Below are 16,201 nucleotides of genomic sequence, written 5' to 3' on the forward strand. Positions count from 1 at the left end.
GGTGGGCTGTCTAGTATAGCTGCTGCGGCCCCTAGGAGTTCCCATTTCTACCCTGTAGGGCAGATAGCCACCAGATTTCTGGATTCTTGGTCCTTTGTGTTTGATCCAACCGCTTGCTATCTTAGCATCTCTCATTGTGCCCTCCATGTGTCCTTCCTTAACTTTTGTGCCCTGGCTCCATTTTACAGATTCCCACCCCAGGTTGGGAGAGGACCACGGTGGCCAAAATTCTTAGCTTCTTCCTCTCCCTCATGCAGCCCATGGATAGCCAGCCCCAGAGGTAATGTCACAGGATGGGAAGCTTTTCCAGAGTGGGTGGGAGGTGGGTGGTTAGAGAAAGGCAGTAGGGGGTGATAAGAATCCTGTTCCACTTCATTTCCTATCCCATAGATTTAATTGGGGCCGCAGTTTAGGAGACTATGTATTCTTGACATATAGCGGGTGTGTATGTGCGTGTGTGTTGGGGTCTGTAGTCTGCTTAGGAGAACAGGCCTTTATCTTTCTGTAGGTCTGATCTACCATTTTTTTCTTTAGGATTATCACAAAATTATAAAGCAGCCTATGGATATGGGTACTATTAAGAGGAGACTTGAAAACAGCTATTATTGGGCTGCCTCAGAGTGTATGCAGGATTTCAATACCATGTTCACCAACTGTTACATCTACAACAAGGTGAGTGTTTTTGTGTTACTAGTAGTTGGGGAGAGACAGTGCATTTTTTATCGCTACTTTATCAATGAAAGGTTTAAGTGTTTTACTGTAGGTGTTTTCAGCAGTCAGGATCCTATAAAGTCTGAGTTCCAAAAGGTACCACTGAGAGCAGTGATGTGGTTTCAGAGATCCAGAGTTAAGAGATGTTTAAATAGAACACTTTTTATTCTTGTGGATACTGGCCCTGTTTTTCAGAGAAATCTCCAGAGATCTGAGTAGAGCAGGAACTATTTTTTTTATCGGCTCTTATTCTCTTACTTCTGAACTTTATTTCTTTGTTGCATTTTGAGGGGCAGAGTTGGAAGAGAAAGGAGAATTTAGTGGCCCAATATAGGTGATTTTCAGTGGTAAAGTTGTGTAAGGGGGCGGTGATGCTTAGGGCTAGGAATTCCTCAGAGAAAAATGGTTTTGCTTGTCTTTTGCTGGCATTTGAACTTTTTCTTTGTGTTTTCTCTAGCCTACTGATGATATTGTCCTGATGGCACAAACGCTGGAAAAGATCTTTCTACAGAAGGTGGCATCAATGCCACAAGAGGAACAAGAGCTTGTGGTGACTATCCCTAAGAACAGCCACAAGAAAGGGGCCAAATTGGCAGGTAGGAAGAGTAGGAGTTTTGCCAATGAAGATGGAAAGGTGGGAAAGATAATCAGACTAAACTTTTTTTTTCTCCCCCGCCCCCCCCCCCCCCAGCACTCCAGGGCAGTATCACCAGTGCCCATCAGGTGCCTGCTGTCTCTTCTGTGTCTCACACAGCCTTGTATACTCCACCACCTGAGATACCTACCACTGTCCTCAACATTCCCCACCCATCGGTCATCTCTTCGCCCCTTCTCAAGTCCTTGCACTCCGCTGGACCCCCGCTCCTTGCTGTCTCTGCAGCTCCCCCAGCCCAGCCCCTTGCCAAGGTATACATCTGTGGATATCTTTGGGACAGTGAGGAGGGGAAGGTTTTGAATGGAGTGGACCCAGGGTAAAAGTCTCCTGTCTTGTTTTTCTCTGCAGAAAAAAGGGGTAAAGCGGAAAGCAGATACTACCACCCCTACACCTACAGCTATCCTGGCTCCTGGCTCCCCAGCTAGCCCTCCCGGGGGTCTTGAGCCTAAGGCAGCACGGCTTCCCCCTATGCGTAGAGAGAGTGGCCGCCCTATCAAGCCCCCACGCAAAGACTTGCCTGACTCTCAGCAACAGCACCAAAGCTCCAAGAAAGGAAAGCTGTCGGAACAGTTAAAACACTGCAATGGCATTTTGAAGGAATTACTCTCTAAGAAGCATGCTGCCTATGCCTGGCCTTTCTATAAACCAGTGGACGCTTCTGCTCTTGGCCTGCATGACTACCATGACATCATTAAGCACCCCATGGACCTCAGCACTGTCAAGGTACCCACTGCATGGGGCAGATGGGATACTCAGGCAGTGATTGGAGCCTAGAGATCAATAAAACAGTCACTTTTTCTGGGCACACAGCAAGTCTTGACATCTTATTTTTACAAAGTAGTAATGGGGCAGAAGGTCAGGTACTTGTTAGGAGTCCATATTTTCTGGAGTTTGAGACAGTGTGGTGGGTTTTGTGTTCAGAGCATCGCCACTCATCTACAATTAGGTCCTACCTATTGGGAATGTTGGGTTAGGATAGGAAAGTTAAGGGATGGCTCGTTAGTCAGAGGCCACCCACCCTCTCTTTTCACTTAGCAATGATTTTTTTTTCCTAGACATAGATATTTCTTCAACCCACCCAAATTCTTTTGACTTCAAACTTGAGCCCCAGGGCATAGATCCTTAAGGCTACCCCCTGCCCCGCCCCTGTGCTCTCGAGAGGGCTAGCCTTGCAGTGTCTGGAGCTGGCAGGGAAAGGTGAGTCTTCCTGCCTGTGCAGCTTCTGATGCTGCCTCCTTCTGCAGCGGAAGATGGAGAATCGTGATTACCGGGATGCACAGGAGTTTGCTGCTGACGTGCGGCTTATGTTCTCCAACTGCTATAAGTACAATCCCCCAGACCATGATGTTGTGGCCATGGCGCGAAAGTTACAGGTGAGTGTCAAGGTCGGAGTTTGAAGAATAAATGGGTCTGGGGAGAGAAATTCGGCTGTCTGTGGTGCACAACCTCAACATGGGGCTCTCCCATTCTCTACAGTTGTAAATTGGAGTTGCCATATGGCTGGGTATGATCAGGGCATACCCACTAGCATGGTTTTCAGTCTGCTGTTTTTTTCTAGGATGTATTTGAGTTCCGTTATGCCAAGATGCCAGATGAACCACTGGAACCAGGGCCTTTACCAGTCTCTACTGCCTTGCCCCCTGGCTTGGCCAAATCATCTTCAGAGTCCTCTAGCGAGGAAAGTAGCAGTGAGAGCTCTTCGGAGGAGGAGGAGGAGGAAGATGAGGAGGATGAAGAGGAGGAAGAAGAGAGTGAAAGCTCTGACTCTGAGGAAGAAAGGGCTCATCGCTTGGCTGAACTACAGGAACAGGTATTATTTTAATTTGTCACTGTTCAGTTTACTGGGTGAGGTTCATGCACTGTCTTTGCCCTAAATTTTTTTTCTTTAGTCTTTATTGCTTTATCTATTTATATTTTCCATTTCACATGATTCTTTTTTCTCTTTAGCTTCGAGCAGTACATGAACAATTGGCTGCCCTGTCCCAAGGCCCAATATCCAAGCCCAAGCGAAAGAGAGAAAAAAAAGAGAAAAAGAAGAAACGGAAGGCAGAGAAGCATCGAGGCCGAGCCGGGGTTGAGGAAGATGACAAAGGGCCTCGGGCACCTCGCCCTTCTCAGCCCAAGAAGTCCAAGAAAGCGAGTGGCAGTGGGGCTGGCAGCGCTGCTACACTAGGCCCTCCTGGCTTTGGACCTTCTGGAGGAAGTAGCACCAAGTGAGTACTATCTAACATGGAAGCAGAGATAGCTCAGTTATGTCTCTAATCTCTCCAGGGAGGATGATTTCTCCCACTCCTTGCAAAGATGTCTCTAAATTAGGGTCCAGCGAATTTTTTCTGCAAGTGGCCAGGTGATGAAGTAGACTTTGAAGACTCTAGTCTCTCAAAGCTGCTTAACTCTGACAGTGTTGTCTGCCTACCCCTTCTCTAAACCAGTGAATCTGTGGGGTTTTTTGTGTTTTCTTCCGTGGTCGGGGGTGGGTTATTGCTTTAGGGAGCAAAACAAGTGGACCTGTGCCAGTGTACTTAACATTTAGTTCTCAAAGTCCGAGCTTAATAAAAGTGTTTGGCATGTAAGAAGCTCTGCTGCCCTGATACAGTGTCTAGTAGCCCACTCATTTGCCTTAATGGAAAATAGTTTTTCAGGCATGAAATCCAGGTCACTGGGTTGAATAGTGAGGATGTCCCACAATTGACAATTTTCTTTTGCTCGTAGACTCCCCAAAAAGGCCACAAAGACAGCCCCACCTGCCCTGCCTGCAGGCTATGATTCAGAGGAGGAGGAAGAAAGCAGGCCCATGAGTTACGACGAGAAGCGGCAGTTGAGCCTGGACATCAACAAGTTACCCGGGGAGAAACTGGGTCGAGTTGTACACATAATTCAAGCCAGGGAGCCCTCTTTACGTGACTCAAACCCAGAAGAAATTGAGATTGATTTTGAAACGCTCAAGCCATCCACACTTAGAGAGCTTGAACGCTATGTCCTTTCCTGCCTACGAAAGAAACCTCGGAAGCCCTATAGTGAGTATGAAATGAGGCCCACCAGTTAACTCAGCAAATCCTCGTGAGGTTCTGAGGACAGTTAGAGAAGGATAGTAGGCATACACTTGATGGACTTGAGATCATCAGCTCCTGGGATGATAAGGGTTGGATTAGTTGCTTCCCAATGTTCAAGAAAGGAATTTGGCAACAATAGGGGACAGAAGAACTAGGGTGCTTCTGGCTATCTTAATCCTGGTATATTTCTTTTTCTAGCTATTAAGAAACCTGTGGGAAAGACAAAGGAGGAACTGGCTTTGGAGAAGAAGCGGGAACTAGAAAAGCGGTTACAAGATGTTAGTGGGCAGCTCAATTCTACCAAAAAGCCCCCCAAGAAAGGTGAGTGTTAAGTAAGCCACTGTGAATTCATTACATCCTGCCCTCTTGACTCTTGAAGAATGGAAATCAGACTTAAATATCTTTAAACTTCAACTTTGTTCTGCAGCGAGTGAGAAAACGGAGACATCATCGGCGCAGCAGGTAGCAGTGTCCCGCCTCAGTGCTTCCAGCTCCAGCTCAGATTCCAGCTCCTCTTCTTCATCTTCCTCTTCTTCAGACACCAGTGATTCAGACTCAGGCTAAGGGGCCAGGCCAGATGGGGCAGGAGGCTCCGCAGGACCGGACCCCTAGACCACCGTGCCCCACCCCTACTCTCCCTTTGCTGTGACACTTCCTCATCTCACCCCCTCCCCCCACTGTAGGAGAGCTGGCTCTGCAGGGGGGAGGAATGCAAGGACAATTACTGAAGGAGGGACATAAATGGACAAAATACGACTGCGTTCCCAGCCCATGGAGAGTGACCTCTTAGGCATAGAGCTCCTATTCAAAATGACTGTGGTTGGGCAGGGGTAAAGGGTGGGAATGGGCAAAGGCCCTGATACGGGGTTACCTGAGGCTGTAGCTGCCCTGTTCACTTGTAAGGGCCCTGTTTTGAGGTTGTTTGTTCTAATTTATTTTAAGCTAGGTAAGGCTGAGGCAGGGTGGGGCCGTGGTCCCCTCAGCCTCCATGGGGAGGGAGGAAGACGTTCTTTTTTTACGTTGACTTTTTTTTTCTACTCTGTTTTCCCTTTTCCTTCTCCATTTGGGGCCCCTGGGGGTTTCAGTCATCTCCCCATTTGGTCCCTTGGATTGTCTTTTCTTTGTCTGTTGATTCTAACTTGTAAATAAAGAAAATATTATTCAAGTTTTGAGTTTATTTAATGACATTTCTTTTTCTAGTGCTTCAAAAGGAATGTGATACAATTGAGATTTTGAGGAAAGTACTCCTGAGGTGAGGAAAAAAGGACCATCCTGTTTTAAATAAACCAGTAGGCTGTTGCTGTAGTGGTAAAAGTGCATCTGTCCTTTGTAAAGTGAATCCCCCAAAATAACCTTAAGGTTTGAAGTTTGCTCTGGTTTTAGATGAAGAAAACAAAATTCTCTGGCTCTTTCATATCTTAACCAAGAGTTTCAAACTCAAGATTTTGGAATAGGCTCAGGTTTTCCTCTGGTGCTGGATATGTGGATTGTTTCCTGGACACTTAGCAAGATGTGAAAGGGATGGGAGGTAGCCAACAGTAGGTACTTCTTGCATTGGGCATTTGCCTTAAAAAGGCAGTTGTGCCTCCTTTTATAATTTGCTGCTTTGGCCTCAAATTGCACATTTACATAGCTTTGCAAAGTTGGTTAATACAATGCCAGTTCAGAGAATTCCAGTGATCCTTACCAAAATGAAATCACAAGAACTCATTTCCTCAAGTCCAACCGCTTCTCATGCTGTATAGACAGAAGGGCTCTATAGTTGAGAAGGATGAGATGTCTGGTTTCTGGAATTTGGGGGGCTTTACACCCTGCAAAAGGGGATGGTTTAAAATAATGGGCCATAGTAGAAAATGTGAATTTTTAAATAGAAGGCTGGGAATGTAAACCTAATGGTTTATTCTGCTGTAATGTTGCTGGAAACAGGTGGAAAGTGGAATATGGTGGAGATGGTAGTGATGATTTTGGAGGTAGCAATAAATTGGGCTCTAGCAGTGACTCTCAACCCTTGTTGCATACTTGGACTCCAGAGCTGCTAAAAGCTCGTAACTTGGGTTTCTGTCTGAATCCTTTTTTGGCCATACCCCGTGGCTTGTGTGATCTTAGTTTCCCAACCAGGGCTTGAACCCAGACCTGCAGTGGAAGTGCAGAGTCCTAACCACTGGACTACCAGGGAATTGCCTGAATTCTTAAATTGAGGCCTGGGTAACGATTTTTCAAAAGCTCAAAGATGGTAATACCCAAGCAGGGCTGGGAATCACTTGTTACCATTTTGCAAGGCACTTAGTTTTTTTAAGGGGAGGAGCCCCCTGATTGGGCTTTTCAGCCCACTTAATTGTGGAGCTCAGTTAGTGAACTCTTCAACTCCCTTTGAGCTCTGGTCATCTAGAGAAAAGTGATGGAAAGGATTTTGAAAGTTCAGAAGTATTTAAGAGTTGCGGGTGTGGGATAGGATTTAAGTCCAAAAGGATAAATGTTGATTTCAAATAGATGTGTGTCAATCTAACACTATCTCATTTAAATGGGCATTTAAGGTGTGAGATTAGTTTGGGGAGGAGACCAGGCATACAGTCTTGGAAGACTGTGGCTGTATCCCCTTCTGTTCACGTCATTTAAGTATTTTTAAATTGTGGTTTGGGAAAATAAAGACTTCAACTCTGAAAAGGTGAGTTTTTGACATTGTACCTGTGGAGCCAATTTAATGTTCCCTGTAGACTGAATCCAGAACAGTCTAAATTCTATAAAAGTAGGTGGCCTGGCTTATTCCCTTGACTGCAGAGCAGGCTGAGACTGGGCAAGAGTGGCTCTGGACCTGGTTTACACCTCCCTCTTTACCACCTTACTAGACAGCTTACACACAAACGTTCATGGATTTCCTGATGGTAAGTCTGTTGAAGAGTCCTTTCCCTGGTTCCTGACCCTTGAGGTTGCCATTTAGCCCTTTGATTTACTTTTTCCCTTAGTCGAATTTACTGGTCCAAACCTTAGCTCTATCCCATCCTCTCCTTGAGGCATTGTAATAGTTTCAGGAGTCTGATCCCCATTTTGGTTGGAATTACTGTCATCCAAAGTAACAAGTACAGTCCCCAGCACAACCAGAAGGAACAGTTATGGAGTCCTACCGTGGGCAGTATTACCTCCCATGCTCTTTCCAGCTCTTGTAAGCATGGGTTCCACTGCCTCTTTTTTTTTTTTTTTTTTTTTTGCTACCTCTTGCCGTTTGCTCCCCTTTAATGTTTCCATAGTAATCATTTCTTCAGAGTTCCTTTGATTGTCTTATTTTTCAATGAACACCATTGCATCAATAGATCTAGACGACAAAATGCTCAATCGAGGTGCGGTGAAGATAAAGACAAGGCCCTTGCCTTGTCTTTGAATCTGGCTTTTATCAGTGCAGTTAACTCGTGGTGCAGTTACTGGGCTGATTTGCTCTAAGATGAAGGCATGACAGTCTTCCAGATGATTCTTTCTAATTGCACCCAAATGTGTACACCCCAGTCCAAGCCCTGCCAGCCTTGCTCTTGGATTCTCTCAGCACTATCCTGACTGAAAAGCCCTGCTTCCCTGAGGGGCTCCCAGGACAAGAACCAAAGATGGTTGGAGTTACTCTCTGAGGCTTGCCAAGAATAACACAGGGGAGGACTCACTGATCAATGAGAAAAGGACTCCCAGAGAGCCAGGAAGGGGACTGGGAATGGTAGACGGAACTGATCTGATGATTCCATGATCTCCGTCTTTGCTTCTTTCCCCTTTCCTGGATCGTCACCCTAGTTCATGCTCTGCAGAATCCCACTAGCAGGTCTTGCTGTCCCCATAGTTTACCTTCTGGGAGCAGGGAAAGGGGTGACATTAGACAACAGATCACAGTTTTTAATAAAAGTTATAAGTTTTAGCAGTGCAATATGCAAAGATCTGTAAAGAATTTAGGAGGATTCTGATCTGAGAGATTTCTGAGAACTGTTCAGACACATCTGGGAAGGATGAGTAGTGTTTGTGTCAGGGAGGGTGGGAGTGAGCACTGCCAGCAGAAGAAAGTGATGATAGTTCCCTGGTGGTCTAGTGGTTAGGATTCTGGGCTTCCACTGCCGTGGCCTGGTTCAGTCACTGGTCAGGGAACTGAGATCCTGCAAGCCATGCTGCGTGACTCAAAAAAAAAAAGAAAAAAGAAACAGTGATGGTAACTGCCTGAGAGCAGGTGGTGCTGAGGCAGCAGAAAAGGATGTGTGCCTCCAGATAAGGCCAGAAAGTCGGGCAAAGCTAGATCAAGGAGGTCACTTAGGCCACAGTAAGAATTTGAATTTTTATCCTGAAGACTTTTACTAACAGCTCTCATCTATCGAGCACTTACTGTGTACCAAGCAGTGTACTAAAAACAAACTGTAGGGCTTCCCTGGTGGCACAGTGGTTGAGAGTCCACCTGCCGATGCAGGGGACACGGGTTCGTGCCCCGGTCCGGGAAGATCCCACATGCCGCGGAGCGGCTAGGCCCGTGAGCCATGGCCGCTGAGCCTGCACATCCGGAGCCTGTGCTCCACAACGGGAGAGGCCACAACAGTGAAAGGCCCGCGTACTGCAAAAAAAAACAAAAACAAACAAAAAACAAACTGTAAACTCATTTGGTCCTCATTATGGTCCTTTGAGGTAAGTCTTTTTTTCTTTTAATTAATTATTTATTTTTATTTTTGGCTGCATTGGGTCTTCGTTGCTGTGCACAGGCTTTCTCTAGTTGCAGTGAGCGGGGGCTACTCTTCATTGCTGTGGACCGGCTTCTCACTGCGGTGGCTTCTCTTTGTTGCGGAGCACCAGCTCTAGGTGGGTGGGCTTAGTTGCTTCACCGCATGTGGGATCTTCCCGGACCAGGGATCAAACCCGTGTCGCCTGCATTGGCAAGCGGATTCTTAACCACTGCACCACCAGGGAAGTCTCTGAGGTAAATCTTATCTCCATGTAACAGATGAAGACCTGAGGCAGAGAGGTGAAGGAACTTGCCCAAAATCGCAACACAGCCAGTGAGTGCTGGAACTGGGATTTGAACCCAGCAATCTGGCTCCAGGAACTGTAGTTGCAGTGAGCGGGGGCTACTCTTCATTGCTGTGGACCGGCTTCTCACTGCGGTGGCTTCTCTTTGTTGCGGAGCACCAGCTCTAGGTGGGTGGGCTTAGTTGCTTCACCGCATGTGGGATCTTCCCGGACCAGGGATCAAACCCGTGTCGCCTGCATTGGCAAGCGGATTCTTAACCACTGCACCACCAGGGAAGTCTCTGAGGTAAATCTTATCTCCATGTAACAGATGAAGACCTGAGGCAGAGAGGTGAAGGAACTTGCCCAAAATCGCAACACAGCCAGTGAGTGCTGGAACTGGGATTTGAACCCAGCAATCTGGCTCCAGGAACTGCTACACTAGAATTCCAATACTGTGGTCTGGTAGGAAGCTAGGAGACATACCTACTTGGAAGAAATTGCAGTGGGAAGAGTCACATTGGGTTAGCGGGGCATTGAGAATGGATGCAGTGACAATTTAGAAAGCATCGGCGGTGGTGGGTCCCAGCAAGTGAGCATAGTTGTTTGGAATGGAGAGGTAGCAAAGCGCATGAAAAGACGTGAGTAGATTTGAAAACTATGTAGGAAATAAAATGGATGGGACTATTCTCTGAAAGTTCTTATTTTATCTTCACATACCAAAGGAAGAGCAGAGGGGTGTGTGTGTGTGTGTGTGTGTGTGTATCCCTCAGAGCTTTCCAGTAGTGGAAGTTTGATGGTTCCTTGACTAAAGGAATGCCACCTGGCTGGCTGTCAGGTTTGAATGCAACCGCCGCGAGGCTCGCCTAAGGGGCAGGAGTGCTAAGACCCGTGTTAATCGCCACGGAGGGTCTTTGGCGCCACCTGGTGAGCATATTACCAATGATCTCTGTTCTAGATATTTTTGTGCCCACCCTCCCATCTTTTGTTTTTCGTTTTTTTTTGTCCGCGCTGTGGGGCTTGTGGGATCTTAGTTCCCCTACCAGGGATAGAACCCGAGCCCTCGGCAGTGAAAGCGCGGAGTCCTAACCTCTGGACCACAAGGGAATTCCCCCCATCCTCCGACGTTTAGGTCTTTCTTGCCTTCTTACCTCCAGCTTCAGCTCTTGAAACATGAGCCTTCATTTTTCTGACCCAGAGACCCTTATCTCCCTTTACCTCTGAAGCATTCCTGGTTCTTTGATACCCAAGTTCCTAGCGCTCATCCTCTGTAGACGGCCCCTCTTGGTCGGCTTCTCTGGAGTCCCTGCCTCAGCCTTCCATGAGATGTTGTCTGTCATGTTACCGTCCTTGCCTTCTTCTCCTTATTTGCACAGTATCTCTAAGCAATTTCATCCATTCCTCTGGAGGCAACTCCCACTCATAAAATCTATCTCTTGTCTAGACCTTGCTCCAGAGTTCCAAATCTGTTTTTCAGCAACCTCATAGCAATGTCCCATAGGCTCCTGGCACTCAATGCATACCCAGAAAAGATCCTGTCTTTTCCCCCAAACATTTCCCTCTGTGAGTTATCCATTTATGTAACAAGCATTCGTACAGAACTCATTAATGTGCCAGACACTTAGAATGCCTTTAAGATTAAGTCCTCATTGGGAATTCCCTGGCGGTCCAGTGGTTAGGAATCCACGCTTTCACCGCCTTGGGCCCAGGTTCGATCCCTGGTCGCAGAACTAAGATCCCTCAAGCTGTGCTGTGCAGCCAAAAAAAAAAAGTAAGTCCTCATAATAATCCTACGAAGTAGATACCCATCACCGTTTCACAGATGAGAAAACTGAGGCTCAGAACCATTCTGTTCTACAGCGGATAAGTAGCAGGACCAGTATTACTAAGGTATCATTACTTTCCCTGGTGACCTGCCTGCTGGTCTCGCCCTTGCTCTCCGCTTCTCTGCTCAGCCACTGAGCCCTCCTGAGCCGCCTTCTTCTCTCCTTTCAGTGCCCCCACACCCCCGGCTGGACTGTCACAACTCTCTTCTTCCTAGTCTTTTTTTTTTTTTTTTTTTTGCCGCAGCACGTGGCATGTGGGATCTTAGTTCCCCCAGCAGGGATCAACCCACGCAGAGTCCTAACCACTGGACCACGGAGGAATTCCCCTCTTTCTAGTCTTCTAGCCACAGTCCTATTTCCATGGACTCCATCCCCCACACTGTTGCTTCCAGGGAAATCCTTTAGAAAAGAAATCTGGTCATGTTGCTTATTACCTTTAAGGATTAAACTCCTTTTCAAGGCCTCTCTCTAGCCCTTGTCATCTCTATAAAGTTATATCCCTCATCTACCCTTCCTTGAACCCTGTGCTCAACTCAGAGCTGAAGAGAGACCTTCCCGGATTCTCCCATACTGTTTATTGCCACTGGACCTTGGCATGTGCTGTTCTCTCTGCCTGAAATATGCTCTTTCCCCCATCAGCAAATCCTACACAATCTCCTACATAGTGTTAACTCCACTATGAAGACTTCCTTTTTTTTCTTAATTTATTTATTTATTTATTTATTTTTGCCTGCGTTGGGTCTTCGTTGCTGCCTGTGGGCTTTCTCTAGTTGCTGCGAGCGAGGGCTATTCTTCTTTGCGGTGCGCGGGCTTTTCACTGCGATGGCGGAGCACGGGCTCTAGGCGCGTGGACTCTAGGTGCACGGGCTTCAGTAGTTCTGGCTTGCGGGCTCTAGAGCCCAGGCTCAGTAATTGTGGCGCACGGGCTTAATTGCTCCACGGCATGTGGGATCTTCCCGAACCAGGGCTCAAACCAGTGTCCCCTTCATTGGCAGGCAGATTCTTAACCACTGCACCACCAGGGAAGTCCTATCATGGGCACTTTTCACAGTGATCTCTTTAGTCCACAGAACATCCCTATCACATATGTATTGTTCCTATTTTAGAGATGAGGAAATAATAACAATGTGTATAAGATCGTAGAGCTGGTGAGACCGGGTAGTGCTGATTTCAAAGTTTATATTCTTTCTTCTATGCCCAGAGTTTCTGGTTATATTATAGATATGAGCAAAAAAGGAATTCAGAAGTGAAATTTTTGTTAACTCCACCAACCGGAACTGAAGAATAAGGCTGGAGATACACACACACACACACACACACACACACACACACACGGACACACACGTCTGTCTGTTTATCATCTATTGATCTATCAACATCATTTTTTTAAAAATAGATCTTTATTGGAGTATAATTGCCTCACAATACTGTGTTAGTTTCTGTTGCACTACAAAGCGAATCAGCCATATGCATACATATGTCCCCATATCCCCTCCCTCTTGAGCCTCCCTCCCATCCTCTCTAGGTCATTGCAAAGCACCGAGCCGATCTCCCTGTGCTATGCTACTGCTTCCCACCAGCCAACTATTTTACATTCGGTAGTGTATATATGTCAATGCTACTCTGACTTCACCCCAGCTTCGCCCTCCGACCCCATGTCCTCAAGTCCATTTTCTATGTCTACCTCTTTATTCCTGCCCTGCAACTAGGTTCATCAGTACGTTGTTTTTTTTTTTTTTAGATTCCATATATATGTGTTAGCATACAGTATTTGTTTTTCTTTCTGACTTACTTCACTCTGTATGACAGACTCTAGGTCCATCCACCTCACTACAAATAACTCAATTCCATTTCTTTTTATGGCTGAGTAATATTCCATTGTAGATATGTGCCACATCTTCTTTATTCATTCATCTGTCAGTGGACATTTAGGTTGGTTCCATGTCTGTCTATTGTAAATAGTGCTGCAATGAACATTGTGGTGCATGTCTCTTTTTGAATTATGGTTTTCTCAGGGTATATTCCCAGTAGTGGGATTGCTGGGTCATATGGTTGTTCTATTTTTAGTTTTTTAAGGAAACTCCATACCGTTTTCCATAGTGGTTGTATCAATTTACATTCCCACCAACAGTGCAAGAGGGTTCCCTTTTCACCACACCCTTTCCAGCATTTATTGTTCCTAGATTTTTTGATAATGATAGAATGATAATGGCCATTCTGACCGGAGTGAAGTGATACCTCATTGTAGTTTTGATTTGCATTTCTCTAATAATTAGTGATATTGAGCATCTTTTCATGTGCCTCTTGGCCATCTACATGTCTTCCTTGGTGAAATGTCTATTTAGGTCTTCCGCCCATTTTTTAACTGGATTGCTTGTTTTTTTGATATTGAGCTCCATGTGCTGTTTGTATATTTTGGAGATTAATCCTTTGTTGTTTCATTTGTAAATATTATCTCCCATTCTGAGGGTTGTCTTTTTGTCTTGTTTATGGTTTCCTTTGCGTGCATGGTGTTAGGTAGTGTTCTAATTTCATTCTTTTAAATGTAGTTGTCTAGTTTTCCCAGCACAACTTATTGAAGAGTCTGTCTTTTCTCCATTGTATGTTCTTGCCTCCTTTGTCATAAATTAGGTGCCCATATGTACGTGGGTTTATCTTTGGGCATTCTATCCTGTACCGGTGTTCTATATTTCTGTTTTTGTGCCAGTAGCATACTGTCTTGATTACTGTAGCTTTGTGGCATAGTTTGAAGTCAGGGAGCCTGATTCCTCCAGCTCCGTTTTTCTTTCTCAAGATTGCTTTGGCTATTCGGGATCTTTTGTGTTTCCATACGAATTGTAAAATTTTTTGTTCTAATTCTGTGAAGAATGCCATTGGTAGTTTGATAGGGATTGAATCTGTAGATTGCTTTGGGTAGTATAGTCATTTTCACAATATTGATTCTTCCAATCCAAGAACATGGTATATTTCTCCATCTGTTTATGTCATCTTTGATTTCTTTCATCAGTGTTTTATAGTTTTGTGAGTACAAGTCTTTCGCCTCCTTAGGCAGGTTTATTCCTAGGTATTTTATTCTTTTTGTTGCAATGGTAAATGGGAGTATTCCCTTAATTTCTCTTTCAGATTTTTCATCATTAATATATAGGAATGCAAGAGATTTCTGTGCATTAATTTTGTATCCTGCAACCTTACCAAATTCATTGATTAGTTCTAGTAGTTTTCTGTGGCATCTTTAGGATTTTCTATGTATAGTGTCATGTCATCGGCAAACAGTGACAGTTTTATTTCTTTTCTGATTTGGATTCATTTTATTTCTTTTTATTCTCTGATTGCTGTGGCTAGGACTTGCAAAACTATGTTGAATTAGAGTGGCGAGAGTGGACATCCTTGTCTTGTTCCTGATCTTAGCGGAAATACTTTCAGTTTTTCACCATTGAGTATGATGCTTGCTGTGGGTTTGTCAAATATGGCCTTTATTATGTTGAGGTAGGTTCTCTCATGCCCATTTTCTGGAGAGTTTTTATCATAAAATGGTGTTGAATTTTGTCAAAAGGTTTTTCTGCATCTATTGAGATGATCATATGGGTTTTATTCCTTAATTTGTTAATGTGGTGTATCACATTGATTGATTTGTGCATATTGAAGAATCCTTGCATCTCTGGGATAAATCTCACTTGATCATGGTGTATGATCCTTTTAATGTGCTGTTGGATTCTGTTTGCTAGTATTTTCAGTATTTTTGCATATATGTTCATCAGTGATATTGGTCTATAATTTTCCTTTTTTTGTGATTATTTTTCTGGTTTTGGTATCAGGGTGGGTGATGGTGGCTTCGTAGAATGAATTTGGGAGTGTTTCTCCCTCTGCAATTTTTTGGAGAGTTTGAGAAGGATCGGTGTTAGCTCTTCTCTAAATGTTTGATAGAATTTGTCTGTGAAGCCATCTGGTCCCGGACTTTTGTTTGTTGGAAGGCTTTTAATTATGGTTTCAATTCCATTACTTGTGACAGGTCTGTTTATATTTTCTAACTCTTCCTGGTTCAGTCTTGGAAAATTGTACCTTTCCAAGAATTTGTTCATTTCTTTGTGGTTGTCCATTTTATTGGCATCTAGTTGTGTGTAGTAGTCTCTTATAATCCTTTGTATTTCTGCAGTGTCAGCTGTGATTTCTCCTTTTTCATTTCTAATTTTATTGATTTGTGTCCTCTCCCTTTTTTTCTTGATGAGTCTGGCTAAGGGTTTATCAATTCTGTTTATCTTCTCAAAGAACCAGCTTTTAGTTTTATTGATCTTTGTTATTGTTTTCTTCATTTCTATTTCATTTATTTCTGCTCTGATTTTTATTATTTATTTCCTTCTACTGACGTTAGGTTTTCTTTGTTCTTCTTTCTCTAGTTTTTTTAAGTGTAGGGTTAGATTGTTTATTTGAGATTTTTCTTGTTTCTTGAGGTGAGATTGTATTGCTATAAACTTCCCTCTTAGAACTGCTTTTGCTGTCTCACATAGGTTTTGGGACGTCGTGTTTTCGTTGTCATTTGTTTCCATGTATTTTTTAATTTCTTCTTTGATTTCTTCAGTTATCTCTTGGTTATTTAGTAGCACACTGTTTAGCCTCCATGTATTTGTGTTTTTTACAGGTTTTTTTCCTGTAATTGATTTCCAGCCTCATAGTGTTGTGGCCAGAAAAAATTCTTGATACAATTTCAATTTTCTTAAATTTACCAAGGCTTGATTTATGACCCAAGGTGTGATCTGTCCTGGAGAATGTTCCATATGCACTTGAGAAGAAAGTGTATTTTGCCACTTTTGGGTGAAGTGTTCTATAAATATCAATTAGATCTATCTGCTCTATTGAGTCATTTAGAGCTTGTGTTTCCTTATTTATTTTCTGTTTGGATGATCTGTCCATTGGTGTAAGTGGGGTGTTAAAGTCCCCTACTATTATTGTGTTACTGTCAATTTCTCCTTTCATGGTTGTTAGCATTTGCCTTATGTATT

At 44.3% G+C, this 16,201-nt stretch overlaps 1 protein-coding gene across 2 annotated transcripts; it reads left to right on the plus strand.

The window, feature by feature from the left end:
* The first annotated feature begins 93 nt into the window (after window positions 1-93).
* Window positions 94-5,584, plus strand: BRD2 (bromodomain containing 2). 2 transcript variants are annotated; one of them, XM_028478955.2, is made up of 11 exons: window positions 94-280; window positions 535-672; window positions 1,169-1,307; window positions 1,466-1,617; window positions 1,715-2,089; window positions 2,611-2,739; window positions 2,925-3,176; window positions 3,314-3,579; window positions 4,079-4,383; window positions 4,618-4,740; window positions 4,847-5,584. In XM_028478955.2, the coding sequence occupies exons 2-11, from the start codon at window positions 562-564 to the stop codon at window positions 4,981-4,983; spliced, it is 1,989 nt and encodes a 662-aa protein (XP_028334756.1). In that variant the 5' UTR covers window positions 94-280; window positions 535-561; the 3' UTR covers window positions 4,984-5,584. The 2 variants fall into 2 exon arrangements, with proteins under 2 accessions (XP_028334756.1, XP_028334755.1); XM_028478954.2 differs by having other exon boundaries at window positions 103-280; window positions 1,403-1,617.
* Window positions 5,585-16,201: the final 10,617 nt, after the last annotated feature.

This window comes from Physeter macrocephalus, chromosome 18 (assembly GCF_002837175.3).
Source record: "Physeter macrocephalus isolate SW-GA chromosome 18, ASM283717v5, whole genome shotgun sequence".
NCBI classification, from domain to species: Eukaryota; Metazoa; Chordata; class Mammalia; order Artiodactyla; family Physeteridae; genus Physeter; species Physeter macrocephalus.

What these genes read in the sequence shown, in the direction of transcription:
- BRD2 (XM_028478954.2), top strand. Translation starts at nt 562, where the DNA reads ATGGATATGGGTACTATTAAGAGGAGACTTGAAAACAGCTATTATTGG. An exon ending in TGGACCTCAGCACTGTCAAG is followed by an intron (nt 2,090 to 2,610) that starts GTACCCACTGCA and finishes CTCCTTCTGCAG; the next exon opens with CGGAAGATGGAGAATCGTGA. An exon ending in TCTGGAGGAAGTAGCACCAA is followed by an intron (nt 3,580 to 4,078) that starts GTGAGTACTATC and finishes TTTTGCTCGTAG; the next exon opens with ACTCCCCAAAAAGGCCACAA.